Source organism: Crinia signifera, chromosome 8 (assembly GCF_055691185.1).
Source record: "Crinia signifera chromosome 8, ASM5569118v1, whole genome shotgun sequence".
NCBI lineage: Eukaryota > Metazoa > Chordata > Amphibia > Anura > Myobatrachidae > Crinia > Crinia signifera.
Window position 1 is genome coordinate 75,863,331 of NC_139224.1, and position 24,352 is coordinate 75,887,682.

Genomic DNA, 24,352 nt, shown 5'->3' on the forward strand with positions numbered 1-24,352 from the left:
GGTACTGTGATATGCTGTAAAAACTAAGTGTGTGACACCGTGTAGTGAAAATAGTAATACCATGACCGCATTATTAAAAGGAAGAGTGGGGAGAGGGGTCCGCTATATGTCAGCGGTGCATCGGGGTGCCGTGGGCGGCAATGGGGGAATACGTGTTATAACACCAATAAACTGAAAAAGCCCGCACTGAGCACTTAATGCTCGGCAGCATGAATCATACAGCCACTGGTGGAAAAGAACATATATACGGCTGCACGGCGGCAGTCGGCACATCAGCACTGGCATATGAGACAGCACGGCGGCCGTGCACAGCGGGATAACCCGCACTACAGAATTAATGCTCGGCGGCATATGTTCATAATATATCAGATAAATAAAACTGCACGGCGGCAGCCAGCACATGAGCACTGTCCTGGATAGGCAGCACGGCGGCCGCTTATCCCTGTGAGTCATCTGATTAATCATAATAGCAGGTCGACATGTAGGGTAGGCAACATTTCATGGTGTCGACCGGGTTGTTTAGGCCAGAGTCAAAGATGACACAGTGTCTCAAAAGCGGCTGTGACAGCAGGCATGTTCATAGGCAAAAGTTATCAATGGCTGGTGGACACAACATCATGTCGACAAAATGTATTTGTCAAGTAATATATTAGAGTATGACCAGTGTGCCTACTGGTTTATCCTCTCACATGCAGAGAGGTGGAAATGTATAATAAGAACGAATTGCGTTTGCATGCCATTAATAATAGATGAAAGCGGAATGTACCACTGAGCCAAGTTATCACCCATGGCAACCGCTGACACTATAACTAGTAATCAAGTGCCTATAAGTGTCTGCTGGATGGAAAGCAGTGTATATAGTCCATCCTGTGGCTTAAATAAAGGGCTGGGCAAATGTATGTACATATGAAAAAAAGAAAATAGAAGAGGCACAGAATGCAAAGGAAGAGGTCCCATGGGGGATTTGTGGGGTACACTCAGGTACCGTCTGTGGCTTATAAAAAGCATCCCATTTTAAAATCTTCGTTTAATCCAAGTGGAGCCAAGGAGTTTAAACGATATATCCACCTTAGCTCTCTCTGGAGTAGTATTTTTTCACGATCACCCCCTCTTCGTAGGGGGGGAATGTGGTCAATGAGGTAACATCTCAATTGGCCAATGGTGTGCTTTTTCTCAAGGTAATGTCTGGCAACAGGTAGGTTTTTGAGGTCCAAACTGTCTGTCACAGGTAGCAGGCTTTTCTTGATTGACGATTTGTGCTGACTTATACGTTCTTTCGCAGTTCTAATAGTCTTGCCTACATAGATCTTCTGGCAGGGGCAGATGAGAGCGTAGATCACAAATTTGCTATTGCAATCCAATTTGTGCCTAATAGAAAATTTCTCCCCATTTACTGGGTTGATGAATGTATCCCCTGTCATTAGGAATGGACAATTAGCACATCCTGAACATCTGTAGACTCCATTCTTGCGGGTTAACCAGCTGGTTGGTTTGACCAAATTACAGGAAGGGTCAGTTACTACAAGCATGTCCTTAAGGTTTGGGCCTCTTCGGTAGGCAAATCGGGGGGGGGGTGTGCAATGTTGGTTGTAATGCTGGGTCGCTGGCCAAAAGGTGCCAGTGTTCGAGTATTGATTTCTTTACAAACCTGGATGCCACCGTGAAGGTGCTGCAAAAATTAAGTCTGTCTGATTTAACTGTGCTGGCTGGTTTAATTTTTAGCAGTTCATCCCTATTTAATTGGGATACCCTGGACATGGCTTCGTCAACATCAACCTTACTGTATCCCCTTTCTAGAAAGCGTCCACACATCTGTATTAGGGCCTCAGGGAGGGTCTCTGGGTCCGAGTTGACTCTGCAGACTCTCAGTAATTGCGAGTAGGGCAGACCCTTTTTCAAGGCTTGCGGATGAAAACTGTCAGCGTGTAGTAGGGAATTTTTGTCTGTTGTCTTGGCGAAGATTTTTGTAGACAATTTGCAGTTGTTGAGGGTGATCATAACATCCAAATAGCTGATTGCTTGTTGACTGAAGCTGCTGGTGAATCGTATAGTACCTGGTAATGTGTTGAGGTAATCAATGAAGAGCAGTAGTTCAGATTCGCCTCCTGTCCACAAGAAAAACAGGTTATCTATGTACCTCACGTACATTTTGATATATTTGTTAAAGCGCTGATTGCCACTGATGTGTTGTCTCTCAAAGGTAGCCATGAAGAGGTTGGCGTAGGATGGGGCCATATTGGACCCCATCGCCGTTCCTTGACGCTGTAAATAGAACCTATTCAAAAATAGAAAATAATTTTTATTAAGAATAATCCCCATCAGTAGGGAGATATATTCCACCGGTGGTCCAACATAGTGTCTGCTGTCGATAATCATGTCTGTGCAAGCTTGTATCCCTAGGTCATGCGGGATACTGGTGTACAGACTAGAGACATCTAGTGTCACCAACAGGGTGTTTGGCGGTAGGTCCTTAACGTCATTCAGTTTACGTAAAAAGTCAGACGTGTCTTGAATGAAACTTGCCGTGTGCTGTACCACAGGTTGTAGATAAAAATCCACTAATTGTGAGAGGGGCTGACACAGAGAACCCCTGGCCGAGATGATGGGCCGGCCCGGGGGTTCCACCAAGGATTTGTGCACCTTGGGGAGTGTGTATAAAATGGGAATCACAGGGTGTGCTTGGGTTAAAAAGTCCGCAGTTTCTTTACTGATGTACAGATTTGTCATACCGAGCCGGATGATGCTATCGATTTCCTTCTTAAATCCCCAAGTGGGGTCACGATCTAGAGGTAGATAGCAAGCAGAGTCAGACAATTGGTTAAGTGCTTCTTTGGTGTAGTATGAATAGTCTAATAGCACTATGCCACCCCCTTTGTCGGCTGCCCTAATAATGAGGTCTTTGTCCTGTTGGAGGGTTTTGATGGCGTCTTTCTCCGATTTGCTTATATTGTAGTAGGAAATTCTTTGTTTGTCCATAAATGGGCATGTGTCCCTTTTAAGCACACGCATGAATGTATTAATTGAAGCATTTAGAGTGGGTGGATCGAAGGTGCTGCGACTCTTCAGAGTGCTGGTCGTGCCATCCATTCTTGGGCCAGGTGTAGAGGGGAACCTTTGAAAATGGTCCCTAAGTCTCAATTGTCTTCCCAATTTGAAAAGATCTATCTGCCATCCAAAGCTGTCCTGGGTTAGAGTTGGTACAAAAGAAAGTCCTTTATTAAGCAAGGTGATTTCAGCCGGGGAAAGTTGGTGTTTGGATAGATTGTAGATAACTGATCCTGTCAATTTTTGCCCCTCCTTCTTTCTTTTTCTCCCACCCCTCCGGGTGGGTATTGCAGGTTTTTTGGCGGGCGTCTGGTTCGGTCTGCTCTGTTTAAATATTGTGTCTCCTGTCCCGATGCTGAGGGGGCATCTGAATCACTGGCAGAGGTATGAGTTTCAATATCTGTGAACTGTGTGTTGGGGCGTCTGTTCGTGCCTCGTCTGTATTGTTGACGTGGACGTCGACTTTCAATTCGAGAGTACCAAGTGTAGACCCGATTCTCTTTGTAGTCAAGTTTGACCTGTTTGTATTTAGTTTTTTTAAATTTCAGCAAGTTTTCTCTGTATTTGATTAGCTCCGTTGTCGACATGATGTTGTGTCCACCAGCCATTGATAACTTTTGCCTATGAACATGCCTGCTGTCACAGCCGCTTTTGAGACACTGTGTCATCTTTGACTCTGGCCTAAACAACCCGGTCGACACCATGAAATGTTGCCTACCCTACATGTCGACCTGCTATTATGATTAATCAGATGACTCACAGGGATAAGCGGCCGCCGTGCTGCCTATCCAGGACAATGCTCATGTGCTGGCTGCCGCCGTGCAGTTTTATTTATCTGATATATTATGAACATATGCCGCCGAGCATTAATTCTGTAGTGCGGGTTATCCCGCTGTGCACGGCCGCCGTGCTGTCTCATATGCCAGTGCTGATGTGCCGACTGCCGCCGTGCAGCCGTATATATGTTCTTTTCCACCAGTGGCTGTATGATTCATGCTGCCGAGCATTAAGTGCTCAGTGCGGGCTTTTTCAGTTTATTGGTGTTATAACACGTATTCCCCCATTGCCGCCCACGGCACCCCGATGCACCGCTGACATATAGCGGACCCCTCTCCCCACTCTTCCTTTTAATAATGCGGTCATGGTATTACTATTTTCACTACACGGTGTCACACACTTAGTTTTTACAGCATATCACAGTACCAATCTCTCAGTGTACATACGTACTTCCAGGCAGTCCGGTTTCACTGACACACGTCACAGGGATTCCCTATGACGCGCACAGCACACCCCCACAGCAGCGTCATCTGACAAGCGCTGCATGCTCAGTAACGTGGTGCTGATTGACAGCTCCCCATTCGAAATGAGCTGGGAGGTTTTGGCGCCCTGTTTTCATACTATATAAACGTGTCTGGTGTCACTGTGATGCACCCCTGATGAAGACTGGAAGGTTATCCAGTTGAAACGGCTGTTGGGTCAGCCTGCTTGTATATTATGCTGTAACTGCCAATACAAATCTTTTCTTCTACAAAACGTGAGTGCTGGTCTATTCCTTTCCTTCTTGGAGGTTAGGGTAAGTGCTATCTAAATCATTATCTAAGGACCCTGCACCCCTCCTTCTATCAATGTTTCTCCGAGTGCCGTCTTAAACATGCTATATATATATATATATATATATATATATATATATATATATATATATATATATATATATATATATATATATATATATATATATATATATATATATATATGGGAAATGGATGTGGAAAAATTAGGATGAATTGAAAAAAAATTAAAAATAAAAAATGATAATAAATAAAGGTCACAATGTATATATAATATATATAATATAAGAGCTATTAAACAATTAAAAATATCAATAAATGAAGACCATTTGAGCCATGTCAAAGCTTGGCCAATTCGCAGATTGAAACAAATTCAAATTGAGTTTCATGCAGATTGATTCTTCCCAATGGAAGAATTTGTTAAATGTATGCCAAGTTTCCACATGGTTTCAAGTGTCACAACTATAATGCCAGACTTAAACATCACTGCATTGTAAAAAGCATTTGCAGCACTTAATATTTTCTGTTAGGTAGCAAGCCATGTTTCCTTAAATTATTATTAACAAAGGGGTGTATTCAATGCTTTTTTGCAAGCTGTGACAGCGAGAAGTGCTGACTGCTCGATGTCAAAGCTTGCAGGGTCAGTAGTCACCGCTTCCCCCTCACTAGGTTTTTGTAGCGAAGGGGAAACTGTGTGCGGCCACTAAAACAGCAAGGCTCGCGGATAAATGCTGCGTGCTCCCTGCATTAGCCGCGAGCCTCACTGTTTGGGGAAATCCTTGCCGTCCTCAGACAGCGAGGATTTCCCCGTCATGTTGAGCAACAAACACGGACGTTAAATGGCGAGGATCACTTGTTTTCTGCGATCCTCGCCATTTAACCCCCTTTGCCGGCCGCATTGAATATAGCCCAAAGCGTTATGAGAAAGATAAAAAATTCTGGACCAGGTTCTTCACTCTACAACTAAAATGGATCACCATTCCCAGGGGTGGTAAGAGTGATGTGTTCAGCGGGAACATCATGAGCAAAGAATATTTAGAAGAGAGCAGAAGTTGGTTTGACAGTAGCTTCTGTGTCTGCAGTCTCTGAATTATAACAAGGCAAACTCCAGAAGAAGTGGTTAAATCTCAAAAAAAAAAAAAAAAAAAAAGAATTGAAAGTACAAATTTATTTTCAATATGATAAATGTTAAGGTGCCCATACACGGTACAATTATTGTATACAATATCGCATCTCGGTTTTGCGTTGAGAGAGATCTAGTACAAAAGGTACGTGCTGCACATCTCATCGCAAAACAGAGATCCGATATTGTATACAATAATTGTACAGTGTATGGGCACCGTTAGATTAGTAGTGAATTTTAAAAAAAAAGTGCTGAGCATTTTATACATGAAATACAGTAACATTCCTGTAAGTGTTCATAAAGTTAAAATTAAAGATTTACTTACATAAATTAAACCAGAGTAGTATCGTTCTTTCAGATTGTGTAGGACAGAAGCTTCATTTAAACACGTTAGCTCTGCCATATCTTCAACTTTGGCGAATTTTGGAGGGTTCATCTTTTGTATATCATCCTTGTTAACCTTTACTCTTTTGCCATTCTCTGCCAATTCTACGATTGCCTCATCACCAGCTTCTTCCTTCAGACTGGCTGCCTCAAATCCATGCTTTTCTGAGGGTACCCATATTTGCTTCTTTGCTGCCCAGTCTGCCTGAGCTAAAGGGTTGTTGAGATTGCGATCCACATAGAGGTATTGGTCTGCATCCTTTTGCGCCATGATTTTTCAGGTTACCAGACCTGTAGATTACAATAAAAAAAAAAATGATATATAAAATATTACACATTGGGAGAAGATAGTTTTTTTATTTCAGCCACCAGTAGGGGGGAGAGTGGCAGCAATTCAATTGTTCTGCCATTCAGGTGCCCATCAGCCATGGAGGTCAGTTTTTCTTTCAGCCTTCTGAGTTGTGAATAGAGGCCCATACACGCTAGGAGATTTTGATTTCAAAAGACTTTGCTGAAAGAAGACTTTGGCAAAGTACTGCATACACCCTGAGCTTTTTTCCCCAAAGAGCAAGAAAAAAAAAAAACACTATATTGTTTGCACTTCTAAACAATGCAATTTAGACATGAAAATTAGATGCCAATGATTGAAACCCACCCCCTACCCCAGTACTTAAAAGTTCTGCAAAGCTGGAAGGAAGTCATGCTGACCTCAGTCTTAACAAATATTTCATCACTTGGCATACAGCCAGCAACAAATGAACATTGTTACAGTATTTCCAACATCTGCCTCTAACTGAAATTGCCTTTTTTGGTAATAAAAAGCAGGTCATCAAGAATGACTGTTGCACACGCCTTTGGAATTAGAGACTTTAAAATTAAAGAATTATGTTTTATTAACATGATGATTATTCATTATAATTTACGTAGTAATAAAACACTTTAAAAAATAAACTATAGATTACAGAATATTGTACACAGGGAAGCAGGCTAATAGAAGTTAGATAGGTGGTGAGATATGCACTATTTTTCTATTACATTTTGCCGTACTTATATGTTAGTTGGGTGCTCACTATAGTTAGTACGCTCATACCCCCACTATCCATGTCGGCATTGAGTTGATTTTATATAGTGTGGCGAGCACAGCGAGCCCAAAGCGTGATGAGCCCCGTGAGGGGATGCAGAAAACTAAGCAAATAGCTTAGTGGGCGCCCAACTAATGTAAGTACCTTTTTTCTTATAGAAGGAAAAAAAAGGAGGAGAAATCGAACTGTTTTTCTACATTCGATGCAGATTCAATCCCAATGCGAGCTCCAGTGTAGTGTAAATCGAATAGAGAAAAAAAAAAGTTTCAGCAGGCAAGACTATGGGGGGTATTCAATGTTAGGTCACGGCTGTTGGGCTGGCCCAACAGCTGTGACCCTGTCCTGTTCTTGGTCTGCTCAACCGAGAATTTGCAGGCAGGATACAATGTCCCGCCTGCCACGGGTCAGAAGGGGGAATAGCCACAAGTTGTGGATGGAAATCGGCAAGCTGCGGCCGGGAGCTCCTCAATTCTGCTTATGAAGAAGTCGGGCTCATTCTGCAGAGATCCCCTGTTCAATACAGTCAGGGAAGACAGCATTGAATAGGGCCCCCCAGCCGTCTACACCGCCGGGAATGGCTGCGGGAGATCTGTACTATATAGTAAAATCAAACGCATTTTGCTTACATTCTAATCACAATCAAAATTGCAGTGTGTACCCACTATAAGCTTGCACCGCACCCTCAAAGCAAGAGACATGGGTTAAGATGTATACACACGGGTATATTGGCTAAGGCTGATTTTGACTCCGATATCCCCTTGAAGTGCATGCAACGTATTTTGAGAACATACACTTGCAGTTTCAACCATGTGTGATTTGGCCTATGGCCAAGTATACTGACCAACAAGTCAAAACTGCATTACCAGCAGTGTGTATTTTTACTCGCGACACTGACACCGTAGGGCCACACATCTGTATTACAAGCAGTACAAAACACTGACATTTTGGTACATTTTTCGAGATTTTTACTATAGTGTCAAAAACATAAGCCAAAATTGTACCACGTGTATTCACCTTTATGGGCTCCATACATCAACAATCACAATTAATGTTTTCTACAATCTATTTGACTTGCCCAGACATTACAGATTTATTTCAGCGATCGGCAGATATTTCCCATCTAATGACTGCATCTTCATATCTGGAAAGTGCCCATACATCACCTCAAATCGATTGTCATTTTAGCGGTTTTACGTCTTTTCATAATTTAAATAGAAGATCAAATGGCAATGCCCAAACAAAAAACAACCGCAGATAATACCAGATTATTAAACATGTTTAAAAATCTGATTCAGCAATCGATTGGCGATCCCTATAAATTGTTGATTGGGATTACCAAAAGGGGGAGCCCACACATTAAAGATTAATTGTGACAATCATCTCCAGATCTGAGGATTGTCACAATTAATTGCTGATGTATGGGGCCCATTAGACTACAACCAGGGCTCCAAGTGCAATTTGTATGTTCTCGTGTTTGCTTGGGTTTCTTGCCACCCACCATACACATAATGGCTGGAAAAACAGATTTTAAGATCCACTAGAGTAAGGCCTAATGTGAATAATTTAACACTTGGGATATATATATTTGGGCCATGGTTACCATAAAGGTGGTGCATCAATGCAATCAAATGAATGGTTATGCGATTGGGTATTACAAATTCACATATTTTGTGCAAATGTAATCCTTATTTCCACGTCATGACTTTTCTTTTTTTACTTTGCAGCTGGTCATCCACATTATAGAGTTTCTTCCTTACAGCACTTGGGCCATTGATTCAAGCCCAAACATGAATTTCCACACGTCAGAAAATTGTACTCCAGGAAACAAGACATCTAGATATATTGAAGAGCTAGTCTATGCAGGTCTGGAGGTCTGTTAAATAGTGTCTGTCTTTGCAAAACTGAGCAAATAAGATGTACAAGTAGTAATGACTCGGGTCAAGGTGTAGTGCGAAATAACCAAATCTTATAACCAGGATGAGAAACCTGGAAAGTGGACCCAGGTTATAAAGGAGGATTAAACCTGGGTCGCCATCTGTGTGATGTGTAATCCAAGTTTTACGTGAAAGCACCAGACCCAGCTTTGCAATGTTAAAAGAGCATTATAGACCTCAATATTCTGGGAAACAAAACAGCAATAACTACAACAAACTGGAAATGCAAACGATGTATCTGTCCACCCCAAATTGCCTCTTCCAGGTGTAAAAGTTCCAAGGTCCTGGTCCTCCCACCATCTGTCTGCAATAATGGCTACACCAACGCATTTACTCCCCTACTAGGGACTTTATCATGGTGTGTACCTCTGCTCACTTTCATAACTATTTGGTCACACTTCTAAAAGAGTCTGGTAATTATCCACCATACATGCTGCTAATTCGGAAGTTATTTGTCAATTTGAATTGATTCTATTGTTAGTTAAGTACATTTTTCGAATTAAAACTACAATGAGAGAAAATGCTATTATGTAAAAAAAAAAAAAAAAAAATCTGTAGTGTAACAGTGTTGCTATATCACCCAACCTGACAAAGAGCACCAAAGAGGTCATTCTCCTAAATTGTGTTTCATGGTAAATGGTGAAGGTGTAAAGTACCTTAAGGAGGATATGATTTTGGCTGCCTATCTGCGCACTAAATCTATTCTCACCTATCCTTTGCTTCTACTGAATGTTCCTGGAACCTAAGCAAGCAGTTTTGTAACAATACAGATGAAGCCACACTTATTCATCCCAACTAGACAAGGGTTCAGATGCGTTGAGGCAGGACATACAACACACACCTCCACCACTGGGTGGATAATGCTCCACTAACCCAGAGGCAGATAGATACAGAGATGGAGCTGCACCTTTCGCCGAGAATGCATTGCTGTAAATGGGACATACGTGCATCTACGTGGATGAAAAGGATAGGAACCAGATAAAATAATAGAAACAGTGTGCGTCGAAGGCACGCCCCAAAAATGTACACACGTCGTAATGTCCATTACATATACCACACGCTGTAATGCTCAATACATATAAAACCACGTGCCGTTATTACATATTATGCCACATAAGTTCTTCTTAACTACCCGCTTGTTGCTATGGGTTTCATGCTTGAAGCCAGGGGTTAATATGCTTGTTGCTATTGGGTTACCATGGTCTGCCAGGGATTAATGCTTATTGCTTAGGGGTTAACATGCTCTGCCAGGAGTTAACTTGCTCATTATCAAGGGAAATGGGGACTGGATGAACAGAAGGGGGTGGGGCTTGCTCCTCTGATCTGGCAGGGTACAGGGAAAGTTGGGACTGGGCTGCCAGAGGGGAAAAGGGGCGCTTGCTCCCCTGACCTGGTAGAATACAGGGAAAGCTGGAAGTGGCCTGAGCTGCCTGAAGGGGCAGGGCTTGCCACCCCAATATGGCTGGGACAGGGCACGGTACAAAGAAAGTTGTGACTAGGCTGTCTGAGGGGAAGAAGGGGGTGGGGCTTGCTCCCCAGACATGGCTGGGACGGACTGAGCATCATAGAACTAGGAAAGACGAGTGCGGGCTCTCTGTCACTCTGCAGCCACAGTGTGACAAGTCCCTCACTGCTCTGGGAAGGGAGAGTTCCCAGAGCCTCCCTGCACTGCATACTCTGCTCAGTGGCATATGTATCCTACTTCTAGCGCTGCTGATGCCTGTTTAGTTTTGCAGAGCATAGTATCAGTAACTGTCCCCAGCGCATCTCATCTTCTGCTGTGCCTCTACTGCACTACACACAGGCACCTCTAATCAGCGGCATGTCAGAGCGGAGGGGCAGGCGTGGTGCCCTGCTAAGAAAGTTTTTAGCGTGAACACTAAATGGGAGGGGGGGGTTTGAGGACCGGACAGGACTACACCACACCCCCAACCTGGCCAAGACCAGATTCTGCTTCCTCCCCCTCAAAATTTAGCCGCCAGGAAGCAGAATCTGGTCACCATGGTGACCTGGCACCCAGAGTTTGTCGAGCCCTGCCTTAGTATATGGCTCAGATGCTGCTTAGCTGCTAGCACAGAGCCCCGGCGGTGTCACTGTTCGGAACAACTGTAGCAGCATGGCAGCGGCTGGGCTGCACAACATGACCCCTGACATCAAATCACGCTGCGCAGCCCGGCCGCTGCTATGCCTATCCATACACTGTCCCCAAACCGGAGCTAAAAGCCCACAGTGCTAATCCCAGCGGCATGCCCACCCACTGGAGATGGTCCTGCCGCTGCTCGTCATCCTTGCCGTAAGTGACAGTGCAGGCAGAGGGATTGGGAAGATTGGCGGGGATGGGATTAGTAGGCCTTTTCAGCAAAATGTGCGGGGCAGGGCAAATTTTTTTTTTATTAGGAGAGGCCAATCCCGGCGTTGAGCATCTTTCAATCCCGGGATTGAAAAAAATACGCCCTGGGATTGGCATCCTTGTCGCAGCACCTCCATTATTGAATCTTTCAAATTTGACTGTAAATTATCCTTTCCGATATGCCTTCCAGGAAGCTATAAGAAGCTCCCCCAGACTACCCCCTCTCTGACAGAGCCCTACATCGACTAAGATTTTGATGCTCCTCTAACTGAAGTCCCTTTGCCAAGTTGTCCTCTTAAGAATTATTTAAACATCCAGGAAGTTAAAAGCAGAACTTCTTGCCATTGGTGATCACACTGACCACCTAGAACGCAAAACGGAGGAGCTTGTGGCCTTCCACAATGACCTGATTTCTTCACACGAACGCCAGCATGAAGATCTGTAACAACTCAAATCTAAACTTGCGGACTTGGAGGACAGGTCACAATCTCAAAATCAGATCTATTCCAGATTCGGTCCCCAAATCGGAATTAGAGGAATATGCCTGTGCTCTTTCGCAAACTCCTCCCTACTGCTAATGCCAAAGATCTTCTGATTGACCATAGTCCTAATCTTCCCAGGCCACATGGTTGAGTGGCTGTTTCTCTCTGCCAATCTGCACCCCCTCCCCCTTTATACTACTGCATGTTTTTTCTCTCCACTATAGCATGTCATACAGATCTAATGTACTGGACTGTTTTAGTTTCTCACCCCTTCAGTCTCACCTTTTTTTTGAACCTTGACAGCACCTTCCTTCTTTGTTCCAGATTGTTATTGCTACATTGAACAAGAGCCATATCTGCCCCCAAGGTTTCTGCCCTCTGCTACAGTCCATATTAATCCCTTTATCATTTGAATCTTGATGCTTTGTTTACTCTCATGGTAAAGGTTTAAACTCCCCCCCCCCCCCCAAAAAAAAATATAGGTTAGCCCTTTCCATCAAGCAAAAAAGTCGATGTGGTTGCCCTGCAGAAACTCAATTTTCCTCTTTTCAAAGAGCGTATCTTCCCTTTAGGCTATTATGAAAATAGTCCATGTAAATGTAATGGGGTAGCTATTCTATTTAGTAAATAGGTGTCTTGTTTCACATTCCCAAATTGCAGATAAATGTGGACGATATTTCATTTTAACAGGCATTACGGAAGAAAAAAAAAAATCTGACGACTTTGGTCTGTTTAATACTCCCAACTCTAATCAACCGCCCTTCCGCCATAAATTATGCCTCTTGATTTGTAAAACCTCTAAAAAGGTTCTCTGGTTGTACTGGGTGATTATAATTTAGTTTTAGACACTATAAATCTGTGCCCTCTTCAATTTTGGGCTTCTCCCTCTCTTTTTGTAACTTGTTAGTAGAATTCGATTTAGGATATCTGGAGAACCTGTAACCCATCTGGATAGGAATGCACATCAATGGGTTCATAACTCCTATTCTCAAATTAATATGATCTGGTGTGATAAAAGGTCCCTGCAAAGAATTAAAGACATAGATATCCTACCTATCACTTTTTCTGGCCATGCCCCCATTCTCTGGAAATGGGATCTAAGGGCCCCCATACACTATGTGATTTGGGCCCGATTTATAAGATCAAGCAGTGAAATCGGGACAAATCGCATATCTAGACATCTCAGCCGACCTTGCAGCATTCCCCATCTCTAGGTCAGGCCTGACTTGTTGGACTAATGTGTGTGGACAACTTAAGGCCCCCATACATCTCCCCACCCTTGGGTTCTTTCAAGAGATATAGAAAGACTCAAGAAAATTATATTAGACTCCATGGATGCTTATATGGCTAATAACTCCCCCAAGGACACCTCAATCATAAACCATTGGGGTGCATTTAGAGCAGTCACGAGAGGCTCTGCTATACAGGCAGGTGCTACGCTTAAGCATCAGTCCCATTAGATGCTGTCTAAATTACAATCCAAACAAAGATACAGAAGCTGCTCCTAGTCTGTATACACACACACACACACACACACACACACACTCTCTCTCTCTCTCTCTTTCTCTACAGAATGAGACAAAAAGTCTATATGCTAGATAACAAATTGGCTACTATTGGCTCACAAACTTACATGCTGGAAACAGGATTAGGCAAGTTTATTCCCCTTATTTGGAAAGAAATTCTAAACCCCAAAAGGACATCATGAATCAAATTACGCACTATTATTCCCAACTTTAGATTCTGCGATCCCCTGAGACCCTCCTCACCTTAAGTATACTGGTCGCCATGACACTTCTTTGACTGATGGCAAAGGGGCTCAATACTTCCCCAAAACCTCCCATAGTGATCCCCTTCAATTCAGTTTAAATGAGGCTCTATCTATTTAGTAACAGTAACTGCAATTGCTCTACCCCCCCCCCCCCCCCTTGCGCCACACCCATCCCTCTGGCAAAGGACGCCCCACCACTAGCAGCAGTGCAGAGTTGGGAAGCTACCTCTCCTCCACAATGTGTAATGGGCATTACGGTGTGTGGCATAGTGTGTAATGCGCATTACGGTGCTATTGGTATAGTGGCCACACCCCTTCCCTATAAAGCCATCTTCAGAATGTACTGTGCCTATATTTACTATGGGGGCGCCAAATTTACTTCTGGCACAAGGCACCAAAATGTCTAGATATGGCACTAAATGTGTGGTGGTAATATCTTACCACATGTACATGTCTATTATATATAACTAGCTGGTGGTTATAGCACGGTTACCAGAATCACATTATAGAACAGTGGTCACAGAAATAAATGTTATATGAAGAGTTAGGTAAGGACTGATGTCTGGGTGGATTGGGCACCAGCCCAAAGTGATGGAAATGCGGTGTGTCATGAGGCCACACCCCTTTCTATGGACATGTGTCCTCTTCAGTGGCAGCACCCTGCCCAAAACAAAATCCTAGAGCAAACACCAATACAGTATTTCCGATTCTGCTTATAGTTCTACAGCAGCATACCTTGACAACAGTACTGCGGACACTAACACATGCTGCACTATATAATTAGAGAAGGACATTATCTTTCAAACCAGCAGCTCATTAGCCGTATTGGCTACAGTACTTCGACACTCACAACTTCCCCATTGCCTGAGTTTTAGCTAGCGGCACGTAATCAGATGCTGGCTTGTTACCCCCACCTCTCCCACCCCACTTCCTAGGAGACTGCTCTTTTCAGTGTCAAGAAAGCCAGAGGAATAATGTAAACTGCATCCAAGTCCCCTAGCCAGAAGCCCAGGTAAGCTGGGCAGACAATTGGAGGGGACACCAATCTTGGTTGCTTGTCGCTTCCCTTGTCCCCAAAACTGGAGAAATTAAGCTTTACTTTATGGGACACCAGCAAGGGAAGCAAGCAGTACAAGTGGGGTGCCCTCCAATTGTCTGCCCTGCTTGGTGCAGTTGGTGTAAATAAATGTTTTTGTTTTGTTTTTCCCCCCCAAAAAACTAGGTTAATATTAGGAATATAGAGAAGTAAATAATCTACAGACACATGTACTGTACATAATGATCGAAAAAAGTCAGTGAGTGAGATTGGCAGATGGGGAGGTTTTGCACCACAACCTGGAATGGAGGTACGTAGAAATTATTTCCTTTAGAGGTTTGTAAGAGGCAGCTGCCAATCACCGGATCTGTTCTGTCCTAGTAACAGGCATTGCAATATAGATATAGATATGGTACCTGAAAAAAATAAAAGACCTGTGTCTATTTTCCCAGGCATTGTAAACTGGTATTTCGGGTCATCCGTTTAGCAGAATGGGGGAGCTCAACCTCCCAACCGCAGTGTCCTGCAGTCAGTATGGAGGTTGGCCGGGGGGCACACAGTCTCAGCTGCTCTCTGCTGTACTGTGCAGAACGCAGCGGAGCCAGGGAGATGAATGGATGCCTGTGTGTGGCATCCATTCATCTCATGGACGGTTCGTAGTGGTGCATGGCGGCTGGGGGCCGCCCAGCAGCTTACCTTTATGCTGGGCTTGCCCCGAGCATGGCGATCAGCAGTCTCAGCACGTCATTCGGTGGTCCCAGCGCAGCCCTCTGCAGCCATGTGTAGTGTAAACTTTGTCGGCCCAGGAATATTCCAGGTTGGCACCACAGTGCAAATACTGGATCTGACCCGGATTGGGACAGTGTTCCAAATACAGAGTCAGATCCAGGATTTTGGTGTAAAAAGGGGTATTACTAGCATACTATACTGCAAAGGCTTGCAAGTCACATGATCAGTCTAATCTTACAGGATTACATTTACAATACAGCAGTGCTATATGGGATGTGGTCATTAGGTCAGTCATGTTGACCGCTATAGGTTGACACAGTCACTAAATCAACACAAGCATTACATAGTTACATAGTAGGTAAGGCTGAAAAAAGACTTGCGTCTATCTAGTTCAACCTGGTATAGATATCCATTGCTGATTTGGTAGGTTCTGGTATTTTACAGACAAATTATATTTCTTATTTGTACCCATGGATGTTTTTCTCCAGTAAATGTTTGTCCAACTTTGCCTTGAACGCATTTAATGAGCCAGCCGTTACCACCTCTCTGGGAAGAGAGTTCCAGAGTTTGACTGTTCTGACCGTAAAGAAATTCTTTCTACTAGCTGAATGAAATCTTTTTTCTTCTAATCTATACTCATGCCCTCGCGTCCTAGATTCCTTTGTAGTAAAAAATAGGGTGTGTGACAGTTCCTTATATTGGCCCTTGATATACTTGTACATGTTGAGCATGTCCCCCCTTAAACGTCTCTTTTCTAATGTAAATAGTCCCAAATTGCTTAATCTCTCCCCGTAGCTTAAATTCTCCATTCCCCTAATAAGCTTTGTTGCTCGCCTTTGGACTTTTTCTAATTCTATGATGTCCTTTTTATAGTGTGGGGCCCAGAACTGTACTCCGTACTCTAGGTGAGGTCTCACCAATGCTTTATATAGTGGCATAATTACCCTCGAGTCCCTAGTTTCCATTCCCCTCTTAATACATGCCTGAATTTTGTTTACCTTTTTTGTAGCTACATTACAATGAGCACTACATCCTAGATTGCTGTCTATTTGGACTCCTAGATCCTTTTCAAGTATGGAATTACCCAGTTCCTCTCCGCTAAGGTTGTAACTTGCACACTGGTTGTGTCTCCCAAGGTGCATAACCTTACATTTATCTACATTGGTCAACATGAGTTTTTCGGGTTTGTATCTTCCCAATAAAGAAGTTTTTCGATACTTTATGATCCAAGTGGGCATAGAGTGAGAAGCATGACCAGCGAATAGTTGCTTCAGTCCCCTGATGGAACGCTTGTTTTTTTGCTCATTTATATATTTGCTAGGTGCTGCAGAAACCTTGTGGCTCCATATAGATAAATAATAAATATGTATTATATAAAATCTGTCTAAGGAGTTGCTCTCACACCAAGCAAATAGAAAGGATGGACATCTGAAACCCACCATCCAAAGATTACTGGGCATTGCATCAATTACACAGGAAAAAAAAAATTAATATGACTTGTGCCTGTGCAAGCATCTTCAGCATAGCTGGCTGAGGGGGCACAGAAGCACCGCAGAACACCATCAAATGTTTACCATTTGATGGTGGCATACATCAGAACACCGCTATCAAATGGTAAAACTACCACTATTGAAAACAAATCATCAATGATCAATGGTAGTTTATACAATGGCCATCCGGTACTTATATGTTATTTGGGTGCCCACTATAGTTAGTACGCTCATACCCCCACTATCCATGTCGGCATGGAGTTTATTGTATATAGTGTGGCGAGCGCAGGAAGCCACCGAGCCCAAAGTGTAGCGAGCCCCACGAGGGGAGGTGGAAAAACGAAGCAAATAGCTTAGTGGGCGCCCAACTAACATAAGTATTTATTTATTACCTGCCATCCTTAATCCATAAACTGCAGAAACACACGAGCAGCCAATAATCAGAGCAGACCAATAGACTGGGGCTCATGGAGGCAATATCAACTCCTAGCCTGAAATGATCTGGATGACATCAGGACACCGCATTCTTTAAAAAAAAAAAAGAAGACAAATAATCCAGACTAATACTTGTGACTGAAAGTTTACCATACATTGAGCTCTAGTCTAGTTTGGACTATTGTTTTCATAATTATCATGCAGTGTATTGCCAGCTTTAGTATTCTGCAAGTGTCACTGTACTTTTTTCAGATGGATGGTGTGTTCCCAGCAAAGCTTTCTGAAATTCGTATATTCTCCATGTGCATGTGAGGTCTGCTCCCATAAGCCAAATTTGAGTTATTTTGTCGTGAGCCAATTAACCTAAGTATATATGTAAAGGCAGATTAGAGGAGTCAAGTGCTGTCAAATTTATGTAAGCAACTGATGTTGTAGGTGGGCTTAAAACTTGTTGGGAGTGGTAAAGTATTGTACACACTAAAAGGTGCCAATACACTTTCCAATTTTGGGCGATTTTGGCACTTTGGGCTGATAAAAAAAAAAAAAGAAGAAGAGATGAAACCGGCTCAAAATAGCATGTCTGACATCCGAACCGTGGTCCCGTGCGCATCGAACCGGGTCCGGTCCCGCCCCAAGCTCCCCGGTTTTACATGTGATAAATCGCATGCAATTTGTCACATGTGAAAAATGTCGGGGAGCTGCTGGCCAGCTCACAGGAGAATTGGGTCCAACTTGTGAACATGCAGTCACTGAGCCTCCCCCACCTCTATATTCAAGGCTGTATGGTGCCGGCACCTGCTAATAGGAGCAACACAGTGATGCACCAGGGTATTGTGAGCCTCCCTGGGCCAAATTACAATTAGCATGGGGTCCTTGAGGGGAGCTCTGTTGTTGTGCAAGCCAGATGATTCGGAGCTTGCAGTCCAGCGCACATTTAGGAACCACTGCTACCCGATTGGCTGCTGAACTGCAAGCTCCAATTAATGCTGCCAGTTCCCACATTTAAATTACCAGTGATGCTGCTGCTATCAATAGACAGTTGCAAGAAAAAGTATGTGAACACTTTGGAATTACCTGGATTTCTGCATAAATTGGTCATAAAATGAGTTCGGATCTTCATCGGAGTCACAACAACAGAAACACAGGCTGCTTAAACTAATACCACAAAAACCATTATATTGTTCTCATGGTTTTTTTTTTAACTCACCATGTAAACATTCACAGTGCAGAAATCCCTCCCAGTGCCCCTCAGCCAACACTTCATTCTGCACATGTGCAGAGGGCCTTTTCGGACCAAATTTACGAAGTTCCAGCTTCACAAAGGACAGTTCTTATCAGGAAAGCAGTCCTTTGCAATACTAATAGCATATGTTAATAAAATATTTGGTACTTGTTTAGTTTCACGGTGGCAGCATGACCGCGCGCTACTTCCAGGTCTGTCCCCCCTTGCGGGGCTCGGTGGCTTGCTACACTATCAACTCCATGCCAACGTGGATAGTGGGGGTATGACTATCCACGTTGGCATTTTTTTTTTAAGAAAGTGTGGCGAGCACATCCCGGAAGTAGCGTGCGGCCATGCTGCCGCTGTGAAACTAAACAAGTACCAAATATTTTAAATGGCAATGGAGGTATAATAAGGGAAGGGCGGTTATTTATATATATTTTGTCATAATGAAACCCAATGGACAGCTTAAAGAGGTACCCGAGCTTATCTACCATTTCCCAAAGTATGCTACAAGAGGAGTTTTATAAATCAACTAAGGAGCTTACTTTTTAATCATATGGGTCTCAGTAGTAAAGAAAAGCTTTTTTACAGCATTTTGAATGTGAAAAATATGAAAATATTGGTTTCTCTAAAGCAGTGGTTCCCAACCTCAATCATCAAGTACCCCTAGAGCTGGGTATACACCTAAAGATTTTGCTGTCCAATATATCTGGTGGAAACCAAAACCTGGAAATGTAAATGGCAACCAAAAGTTTGCTCCCAAATGCCAAAAACAGACAAAGGTCGATTGGACTAATTTGTTAAAATAATTTGGTTTCACACTTTATCCTAGCTATTGTTTTTGTCAGTTTGCCAGCATTTAGAAACAAATGGTTGATTGTCATTTGCTCATATACATTTCCAGATTTTTGTTCCCATCAGATAGATTGGACAGATAAATCTTATGCTTGCCACACATTAGACCAACTTCCTCCAACTAGTTGGTTGGATGGAATAAAAACTTGGTACTAGATAGGAGCAAATGTCATTTGTAATTAAGTCACTTGCTCCCCAAATCGGAAAATGGACAACTGTCACTCAGATTGATGATCTATTTGATTTAAACAATTTCACTGAATGTATTTGTCCATTCTCCTGAGTTAGTGAGCAAATTGCTTATTGGCATTTGCTCCCTTACAGTACCAGATTTTCAGTCCAACCAACTAGTTGGATGGTTGGAAGAAGGTTGGTCTGCTGTGTGGCCAGCATAACTTTGTATCCAGCTTAACAGTTCATGTTTTCAAGTCTCCACAAAGAATTACAAGTGAAATAATTAGCTTCACCTGTGGATCTTGCAATAGGTCAGTGAATAATGAGGGCACCTGCCGGGTGGCCTAGAAAACGTGAACTGCTGGGGTACTTGAGGACAGAGGTTGGGAACCACTGTCCTATAAGTATCAGAATTTTCTTTTGCAGCACTTCCAGGCCCAAAGTTTCTAAACTACTTTCAGAAAGAGATGTTTAAAAATTGCCAGCTTTTACCACATAATTAAACCCAAGGAGGACATATACAAACAATTTACTTTATAAGAAATTTAGAAGTAAAATATTATATTCCCCATTCACACAAAAAAGCAACTTACCAGGTTAAAAATTTGTACACAGTAATTTACTGATTTAGTGCCAGATGAACTAAGCTTCAAAAGTGATAAAATGGAGATTGATAAATAGCCAGCCAATCAGCTCCTATTTGCCATGTCACAGACTTTGTTTGAAAATGTCAGAAGGGAGCTGATTGGTTATTTGTTTATCACTCTCCATTTTATCACTTTTGGAGCTTAGTGCATCCAGCCCTAATACTGGTATTTCTTCTGTGTGAAGGGGTCAACCATGGTTGAAAAACCTAGATACGCAACCATGGTAAATTCAAGTAAGTTGCGTGTATGTTATCCTTAGGTTTCATTATGTGGTGAGGGGCAAGATTTTCTTCTGTTTGTCCACATAGTGCTTGTGGCTGCCAATCACACTATTACATTGACCATAAATAAGTTTAACTAGTCCTGGACCACAACCCAAGGCACCCCTGGGTGCTACGGCACACAGATTGGGAACAAAGGCTCCGTAGTATTTCTACCTTTTTGCGCAGATCTGCAGCCATTCTAGCTTTCAATGAGGCTGAGCACAAACCATAGTAATATAGATGACAGAAGCAAAGCCTCTCTGAAAAACCACCATCTCTGTATAGGAGTACCTGGATGCACTGACAAATCAGGGAAGAATTTATTAATGGCATATGCTTCAGCAAAGTCTTAAAACGGACAGCTCTATCTGTAACTGAAGGACTTCTGAGTTTACGACCAGGGATTCTTTGTGCAGATGTTGAGTGACACAGGAATCCAACTGGATTACCCCAGTATATGCCTAGAGAAAAAGGCTTCTATACCAGGGCTCGACAATTTCTTTAAAATGTAAGAGCCAGGGTGAAAATATGAGCCAGATATGCTAAAACTAGGGACAGTGCTTGCCAAAGGCAACGCACCAAAAATGTACATGCCATAACGCCCTTTACACATACAACACACATTTATACCAAACATCATAAGGCTGAATACACAATATGCCCCACACTGTAATGCCTATTCCAAATAATACAACATGCCACAATTACATATATTATGCCACATAAGTTCCGCTTACCTACATACTCTGCCAGGGGTAAATTCTTGTTGCTATGGGGTGGTCTGGGCAGCAGGCCCCTGGGATCAGAGCACCGGGAGCAGCAGCGGGTGGTCTGGGGATCAGTACTCTGGCAACAGCAGCGAGTGGACCAGGGAGGAGCGCTCCGGCAGCAGGCCACAGGGAGCAGCGTGGGTACCCGGCTCTGCCATGCTGCAAATCAGGGCGCCTGCAACATTCTTCCCACGTGTGTATTTGCCAACCCGGCACACCCCTCACAGGATCACAGGGAGGAAATTCTAGTCGCCGTGGCGCCCGGGATTTGTCGAGCCCTGTTCTATTGCGTCCCATTGTGCTCAAGTAGGGATGGCCATTGGTGCAGTTGCCATCAATGGTGATTCCACCACAACCTATCAATAGTTATAAACCTTGTAATGGACAATGATAATTTAGCTCTTTGACCAACTATCTCAAAAGCCAATCAGAATGTGGGGGCGGGGGTTCTGGGTTGTCAGGGCAGAGCTGTACTCGTGTCCCGGCACCTTGGGAATAATAAAAAAAGGAAACATTGTTTTTACTGTGCCATCGATGTCAGGAAACGATCTGGTTCTCCCACATTGATGGCAAAATTATTTGACAAAGGCCATAAACCATCGGTGATGGATTCATCGATGGCAATCCCTATGTTAAAGTTTTAAAATAGGTATCATTCTGGAGCTAGGTGCATATGAGAAAAACAAACAATTCTATCAAAAACTGCACATTCAAAGGTTTGATTGCAAAAGCCCTTGACCTGTTCAGAGCATGGACCTTACCGATATCTCATCTGGACAGTCCTTTTCAAATGGACTTTAGCAACAGGTAGGTTTCATATAAATATATTGGAAAAAAAAAATCTTAGCTATCTGTAGCTGATGTTTCACAACAGACCCAATTGCAGCACCACACTCAGCATTCAGAAACGTTTCCTGGTATTCATCCTTAGATGTGGCATTTCTATTTTGTTACAAAATTAGACAGTAAACTGAAATATCTTACGGAATATTTAAACACGAAGTGATAAGTTGTACTCGGGACTGGGTGTGGCAAGTAAACCACTACTGAAAAAGGAAGTTACGACGTTCAGATAGGAAAAGGTGGATTACGTTTGTCTGTAGGTTATTCTGCAGGATATGTAACTTTTTTTATGTATAGACCGACATTTCCCGCGTCCGCCTAACAAGGAAAGTTAGAGCACCGCAGAAAGGTAGTCTGTAACATACGTGTCGTATGTTACAAAACCACCTGACCTGCCTTTCTTGAGAAATCGCTCCCCTGTAAGCAAAGATGATAGAACAGGAAGTGCCCCCTCCCCCCCCCATCCCACGCCCTGGCTTCATATTGCTCTGCATACACCCCCACCGCCGCTGTTCTGCAGGGCCCTGCACGGACGATCTGCAACTTTAGCTTTGTTTCGTTCCATGCAGCATACCTCGGTGACCTGACCTCACTTCGCCCGGGGGAGCTCCTCAAAAGCCATCACGTGCACACCAACATATAGAACACACGTGTAACAAGATCATGCGGAACATACCCATTTACCACATAGAAACACAGAAGGAACATACGTCACAGGTCGCAGGACTGCTCTACGGAGCAGGCACCATAATAATCACAGGCGACCTGAAGATAAAGCCTATGGGCGGTTATAGTGAAGGGAAATTAGAATCTGCGTGGCAGAAGTACGGATAGAACACCGACAGCCTGGTGTTCGTACATAGCACATCGCCTGGGGGCTAACCGGGTCGGCGAGCCCTGAGTGAATACAGACAAGTTATTAATGAGACACTTTATAGGAGATCAGATCACATCTACTGTACATTATCAAATACTTAAAGACGACGTACACCAAAAACAGAATAAAAGCTTTGTGCACACATGTACCATGTAGGAACATGCTTCTATCCTGTAACCGGCCATACACCCAGGCGGCAGCTGTCACACAGCACACGCAGTCATGCCCGTAGGAGTGGTCAGTAACACTTCTGGTCACCTCATCGCTAGCAGACTACAGCGCTGCCAGAACACCTACAGAAAATAGCAGCCTAGGACAAGAGCACCCGTCATTTATAAAGGATACGTATATAAACATGTAAGCACAACGTAGACGACAGTGAAACCAACAGATACATAAAGGCTAGATAAGCTGCTAAGTGCACAACTCCAGAGCCTGAGTCATGCATTGATAAGAAGCGGACGATTGATACCTGAGGACAGGGCGTCCGGCCACAGTCACAACGAAGGCGGCGACAGCACTTTGGGAGACTCCGCGCTCAACAAGCCCAACGCGATCCCAATACTGCGGAAACCAAAGAGCAACTAAACTCACCGGCGGCGCAGATTTGAACCAGGGAGTGTACTGCTTGACCGAACCCACAGTCGCGGGCGTGGTTGTGGGAGAAGGCGGGATGTGTGTCTGCCTGTCACCTCAACTGCCCAATTAGCGACTTCAGCAATGTCTTGAGTGACTGGAAAGTTTGCAGGCCCGGTAGTTGCTTGTCCAATCACACCTCAGAGTGACTAATGTAGACTAATGACTGTCTATAAAACCTGACTGTTAGACGCTTTTACGGTCATAGTAGTGGGGCAAAGGTGTAACAGCTATAAAATGGAAACTCACCGTGGACAATGAGGCTTTTTAATCGGACAGTTTTATTTTGCTTCTTATTCAAACATTCAGTTTTGCTAGGGTTAATGAGTCTTGAGCCACAAATTTGACACCTGAAATCAACAGTGATCACTAGCATATGACCCGCTTGCATTTTGTCTGGCCCAGTCTGGTTTGGGCATGAAACACAATGGTAAAGTAGGCACATACACGGTATACACCATAGGGACTATGTAAAAACCGGACCCGGACCTAACTCCGGACCGCCGGACAGGACATCAAAATCTGCAGTCCAGAGCTTGAAGGGTCCGGTCCGGGGGGTGTCCTGTTCGGGGGGTGTCTTGTGGGGGGTCCCTATGATAGCTATCACCAGGGTCATGGGGGAGATTAACAGCC

The 24,352-nt window shown here is 43.6% G+C and overlaps 1 protein-coding gene across 2 annotated transcripts in view; it reads right to left on the minus strand.

Moving 5' to 3' along the window:
• MYH9 (myosin heavy chain 9) overlaps positions 1 to 23,802 on the minus strand; it is a 111,647-nt gene extending 87,845 nt beyond the window's left edge. The window contains exons 1-2 of one of the 2 annotated variants that reach the window (XM_083156678.1): positions 23,678 to 23,802; positions 6,062 to 6,411 (exon numbers count right to left, since the gene is read on the minus strand). In XM_083156678.1, coding sequence (XP_083012804.1) covers positions 6,062 to 6,391 — 330 coding nt within the window. In that variant the 5' untranslated portion in view covers positions 6,392 to 6,411; positions 23,678 to 23,802. Of the gene's footprint in view, positions 1 to 6,061; positions 6,412 to 23,555 lie in introns of both variants that reach the window. The other variant, XM_083156677.1, reaches the window with a different exon arrangement.
• Between the last annotated feature and the right edge of the window lie 550 nt (positions 23,803 to 24,352).